At 41.4% G+C, this 6,000-nt stretch overlaps 1 protein-coding gene across 2 annotated transcripts in view; it reads right to left on the bottom strand.

Moving 5' to 3' along the window:
• Nucleotides 1-2,210: 2,210 nt before the first annotated feature.
• LOC147450568 (phytochrome 1-like) overlaps nucleotides 2,211-6,000 on the bottom strand; it is a 44,124-nt gene continuing 40,334 nt past the window's right edge. The window contains exons 4-11 of one of the 2 annotated variants that reach the window (XM_086519748.1): nucleotides 5,666-5,759; nucleotides 5,526-5,589; nucleotides 5,178-5,230; nucleotides 5,104-5,130; nucleotides 4,883-4,915; nucleotides 4,689-4,721; nucleotides 4,147-4,454; nucleotides 2,211-2,610 (exon numbers count right to left, since the gene is read on the bottom strand). In XM_086519748.1, coding sequence (XP_086375874.1) covers nucleotides 4,398-4,454; nucleotides 4,689-4,721; nucleotides 4,883-4,915; nucleotides 5,104-5,130; nucleotides 5,178-5,230; nucleotides 5,526-5,589; nucleotides 5,666-5,759 — 361 coding nt within the window. In that variant the 3' untranslated portion in view covers nucleotides 2,211-2,610; nucleotides 4,147-4,397. Of the gene's footprint in view, nucleotides 2,611-4,146; nucleotides 4,455-4,688; nucleotides 4,722-4,882; nucleotides 4,916-5,103; nucleotides 5,131-5,177; nucleotides 5,231-5,525; nucleotides 5,760-6,000 lie in introns of both variants that reach the window. The other variant, XM_086519746.1, reaches the window with a different exon arrangement.

Here is a 6,000-nt window from a genome sequence, read left to right as displayed (position 1 = left end):
GGACACAAAAATTTGATGGATTTCCTCCACCTCAAGCATTCTGAGTTCTGTTGGCTTGGGTTCCTCCTTGAGACTGTTGATTTCCTCATGAACGAGGCTGGTTTATTGGATTGTCCATTTCTTGTAAAGATTTGATTCTCAGGTCTGAAATTCTCTTGGTTTTGTGGTGGTCTCTGGTTTGTATTAAGTCTAGACTGTGAATATCTAAGGTTCCTGTCAGTATCCGTACTTCGAGCATCATTTTGTCTTGCAAGTTTATAATTCTTTGGATCATTAAACGGATAATCCCGAGACACATTATCAGGCTCAAAACAATTGAAGCAAAGGTGATCTCTTATTGCCCTCCCACATAGTATGGCTTCTTGAGTCTGAGAATATGAAGATGTAGACTCACCCTCTGGTCGAGGTCTTTTATTACCATTTGATATTTTGAGTTCAATCGGTTTACCTGTATTAAGAATATCTGCAAAATTTGTAAGGCGTAAGCTTTGAAGTCTAGTCTTGAAAGGATTATGGAGGTCTAACACGAATCGTGCCACTTTTGACTACCTGAGTCATCCCGACTGGAGCATATATAACAAGAGTCAAGTTGACATTATTCTCAGTACAATGGTCTCTCCACCAATGCTTGGTCATCTTTTCAAGTTTACACTTAGCAATGATAGCCTTATTTTCTGCAGAGGAATGAATGAGCTAAATCAAAGTAATCATCCATGCTTTCAATCCATTCCTCACAAGAATCTTGCCTACATCGTTTCCTTCTTCGCTAAAGTTCCCAGATTGTGACTTTCGAGGCATAGCATCGATGTCACAATCAATGACAATCGATTGAGGTGCAATAGGGACAATGGCATTAACATGTCAAATCCAAAACCTTATTAACAATATATTACATTAATCTTCCCGCACTATAGGTCGAAAAGGATGGGCGGGAGGAAAAAATTTTAACCATAATTTTCTAAGGAATGAGTAGTCATTTACATCCATTTGAAAGACAAAATCTACTTACGAGACGTTAGAAGTCACCTCAACAGTCATTACTAAAACAAACATTCAAAGAAATTCTTGATACGCTTGTTGAACACTCAATCGCTTCATCATAAATCAAGACCACATAATCACATATAAGAAGACAAGTCAAGTAAGTACCACCAATCAATGTCACCCATAGAAGCATCATGAATATAGTATCCTTTCTCAAACAGCATGCATAAATGCGTGCATGATGCATAACTAACCCGATTAGCATCAAGCTTTAAAGTTATTCCTTTAACCTTTAGCATAGGTTCCGATACCAGGTGAGAAATATCCCTCCACAAGGGTCTATGCACAAAATATACAATTTACACCTTGAAATGATTTTCAATATACATCAGAGTTACGCAAGCATTTGCATAGGAGGAGTTCTCAGCGCCCAACCAAGCATGGAGTTTCGACATCAGCTGAATTGCATCCAGAGGCACCTAACGACTGATGCTACCCCTAAATGGGTGTGATGAATGAAAGCGTATTCAAGAACAAAATAACATTCTGGAAGGTGAATATATGTGTACACCACACTGCCAGAAAAGAGAGAGAGCCAGAATATAGTGGAGAGTGAAATAGAGTGCACAAAGACATCAGAGAATGACAACAGATCATGGGTAAAATAGAGTGCACAAACACATCAAGTAAGTACCACCAATCAATGTCACCCATAGAAGCATCATGAATACAGTATCCTTTCCCAAACAGCATGCATAAATGCGTGCATGATGCATAACTAACCCGATTAGTATCAAGCTTTTAAGCTATTTCTTTAATCTTTAGCATAGGCTCCGATACCAGGTGAGAAATACCGCTCCCCAAGCGTCGATGCACAAAATATACAATTTACACCTTGAAATGATTTTCAATATACATCAGAGTTACAAAAGCATTTGCATAGGGGAGGAGTTCTCAGTCCCCCAACCAAGCATGGAGTTTAGACATCGGCTGGATTGCATCCAAGGACACCTAGCGGCTAGTGCTACCCCTAAATGGGTGTGATGAATGAAAGCGTACTCGAGAACAAAATAACATTGTGGAAAGTGAATATATGTGTACACCACACTGCGGGAGAAGAGAGAGAGCCAGAATATAGTGGAGGGTGAAAGAGTACACAAAGACATCAGAGAATGACAATAGAGAATCTTTAAATGCCCCATCTAAATGAAACAGACAACCATGTATTAATGCAATGACAAAATCTAGGTATATCATAACATCAAAAGAAGAATAACAAAATATTTAGCAAAGCACGGGACCCTGTGTAGGGATCAACCGATCTACCCATCCACTTCCGCCCTACTATGAACAGAGAGAATTTCACTTCGTCAAGAGCAAGCCAAAACACCTCCAACCTACCTGAGCCAAACATAAACTGAGGCCGCTTCGCCTCCCTCCATGAATCCGAGCTCTGAAACGATCCCAAATACCAATCGCTGAGATAGGGTATCAACACCAACCATGCCAGTTTACGTGCCACTTCAATGCCCAACATCGGGTGTTTAGACAAATCCAAGGCAAAATCTCCGATGAGTTAGCCGTGTAGGTCGTTCAACCCCCAACGCATTAACCATGCAGATGAACCTAACAAAAAAAAAAAAGACATAAACAACACCCCCAATCCATCAAATCCCCAAGTCAACGACCCTTTTATCTAAAGCTAAGCGATGTAAGTGATCCTAGTCTTTTAAAGACACTGTCATGAGAAACATAACACGTGAATCCATTCACAATAGCACCTTCCACATGCACAAAAAATAGTGAAGGTGATCAAAATACCATAGCTTGATTATGTTTGCAATTTAAACAAGAAAAAAAACCAAGTTCAGTAAACAATGAGAAACGTGGGTTGGTTGAGCTACAAGCTCCATGTTTGTAACAGTGAGTAACGAAAACCAACACACAGTCTTAACTCTCAAATAAAAACACACCCAAAGCTAAATGAGGGACAGAAAGCGCTCTCCCCTCTATAAATAGAGGAGGGGAGACCACCATTACTCCTGACATGTTTGACAAACATCAAAGATACATACAATCTTATACGATAGGTCTTACAACTTCAACTTGTGAAGTACTATTGGATCTTAGCGATAGCTATGAAGAGAGCTCTGACCAATTTATGTGGATAAAAGGAATGTGTGATCTATCAAATAAGTATAATGAAAACCAGCCAAACATACTAGTGAGCTGCATTACGAAAGGGTGCTGGTAGTTCATTAGTATTGACAAACCTTCAACTTCCTGGATTTGCTTCTGACATGGTCTCTTGTTGAGAAAAACTGGGCCTCGTGCCTAGATGGACATACTTAGAGCATGGTTATGCACAAATGTACTTCTTCCCTACTTGGACTATTAAAAGACAATGCGTGCAAGCCATGCATGACCTTAAATGGGTCCTACAAACTATACAATAGAAATGATTAGAACTTGTGTTGCACAGTGCTTGATTTAGATAGGACCTAGGGACATGGGTAATGAGTGGAGTCTCTAGACACATCTAGCATAGACACAAGACTAATAAATCATTCTTCTTGTTCGTATGGATATAATTGGAATTTCATTCGATTACACTTTGCACAAGACTTTATGGCAAACAGAAATTTTGTGCATTTCTTACTCTTCTGTCAGGTGTCTTCTTAAATACCCCCCCCCCCCCCCCCCCCCCAACAAAACACATGTATGTGCAAGCTCGCACATGCAGAGACATGGATAGAGTCGTCCTCCCAAAAGATAGGCAAGAGGTGGCAAAGCACAAAAAAACAAAATATAAGCACAGCGCGTGGCATCAGGCCACGGACAAGCCACAAGGCTTGGAAAAAAACATGTCCCTAAGAGGGAAAGAAGTGTGCTGGCAACCTAGTGAAGGAACGGAGGCACCATAGACCTCTAAAACAGAAGAGGGTAGCATCAATAGGCAGAGAGGCCAATGAGAACGGCAGTAACATTGCTGACCACGACAAAAGGAATGCAGCAACAAGCTAGGATGAAGACAGGTATGTAGTAGAGGCTACAAAAAGTAGTTGGCCGCCGAAGAGGAGGCAACTCAACCAAGGGACGCACATAGATGTACCCTCATGCACACGCGCATCCCAGGTAGATGGAGTGACTCAGCTTGCTTACCTCCTCCCATTTCATGATGAGGTCGTGAAGGTCCAGGGTCATGGAGCAAGCGATCCTGGCCGTCGGCATCTGGAATCACTTCACAAAAGTTTGCAGCTTCTTGTGAAGTAGTACGGTGTAACAGTCTGATCACTAGCATACTACAGTCAAGGGGAGCTTGACACCTCAGCATCAGGTTGCTTCAGCAATTAGCAATCAATACCTCAGCAGCGGGACAAAGAAATGGCCCCTCCCCCCTGGGCTCTTGAGAGCTAGGAAAGGAAAGTGGAAGTCCTTTCCCTACCCTTTAAAACTTCCGCAACTGAAATCTGCATAAGAAACATAGCGACATGAAGATACACGCTCAGAAAGATGGCATGTGTGCAAGCCAACAGACAGATTTCTCTAATAAGGGCCTGTAACAACAGACTGCAATGCTGCCATGCCAGGCACTAGAACCATGATATAGTTCTCAAACGAGGACTAGGAAAATCAGCTTCGAGATACTGGAAATGTGGCAATAGCAGCGTCTACAAAAAGATACCCTCTCTTTCTGACTTTACCTGATCATCTGCAGAATGAGCTGAATCGGGCACCTTATATGCAAGGAAGGCCAATCAACCTATCAAAGTTGTAAACCTGTGAACTTTCCTCGTCAAATGCAAGTACTACTTAGTACTTCCAAAACTCTTGCCACATTTTAGCTTCTTCAACTCTCTGAACTCCATTCATCATCACCGCCTTGAAATTGAAGCACCATGAAGACCAGAATAAATGAAAGCTCCCCAAACTACAGTTACAAAAAAATTAATCACATCATAATGGCTCCATAACAAGAAAGGAGAAAGCCTTTGCCTCATGGCCTTCAACCCATGCTGCCCTATGCAAAGGGCCATATTATCTTTGACAACACTGAGGATAATATACAGCTTACAACTGAGGGGAACAGAAACATTTTTACGTAATTTATACAAATACCACTACAGGCTCGTAAGCTCTCCCCTCCTGAATCACACGATCCTGAAACCATCACTCAATTCTACCTCCTGAACAAGGAGAAATCTTGGAAGTGATTGAAGTTTTTGAGGGCAATTGTTGGTTCTTCCTGCAAAACGTGAAGAAGCGCTTAGGCACACACAAACTTCTTCTACCTTCCATCAAACCAATGCTAAGGGGAGTAAGAAAAAGCAAATTGTGTGTGTCCCTAATAAGGACACGAAGTAATGTATCACTAAGAGAAGTAGCCCTAGAAACTGACAAAAAATGTTACTTATATGGAACCCAAACTTAGAACTTGACCGCTTCATGAAAAGGAGAAGGGCAAGAGCATGTGTGCATGTGTTCTTGGGGTTCTGAAGAAGTCCGAAGCAGTTTTGAAACTGTTAGTTGGAATTTCTCACCACTGCAGATCTTCATGTTCTCAACATCAGTCATCTTCTTGAACAAGGGGAAGCTCCACCGTAACTAGAAAATAGCAAACTCCAGCTTCACGAGTGTATTTTACATCACCATTCATCAACTTTACAAGCTTCCTCGAAACACTCAGTCCCATTCCTTCTTGTGTTATTTCTTGAGAGCGGTCATACATCTGCTGGACAAGGTCTTCTGGTATTCCAGAACCAGGATGGGACACCCTGTTGCAAAACAGAATTAAAAAGCAGCAACTGCACAAATAAACAAAGAGTCTCTCTATACAAGAAGCATTTGATTGACTTGTACACTGAAAGAATGAAGAGCTACGAAAAGCCTCTAGGCAAAATTCATAATGGCCTTTAATTGTTTCTAATTATCCCCATGGTTTTGTGCTGTGGGGTTGATTTCATTGATCCCAGCACAGCTTTCAAAGCCCACTATGCAAGGTCACGGTTCAATGTG

This window comes from Adiantum capillus-veneris, chromosome 9 (genome assembly GCF_014529385.1).
Source record: "Adiantum capillus-veneris isolate H3 chromosome 9, ASM1452938v2, whole genome shotgun sequence".
Lineage (NCBI taxonomy): Eukaryota > Viridiplantae > Streptophyta > Polypodiopsida > Polypodiales > Pteridaceae > Adiantum > Adiantum capillus-veneris.
This window is presented reverse-complemented; position numbering and strand designations above follow the sequence as displayed.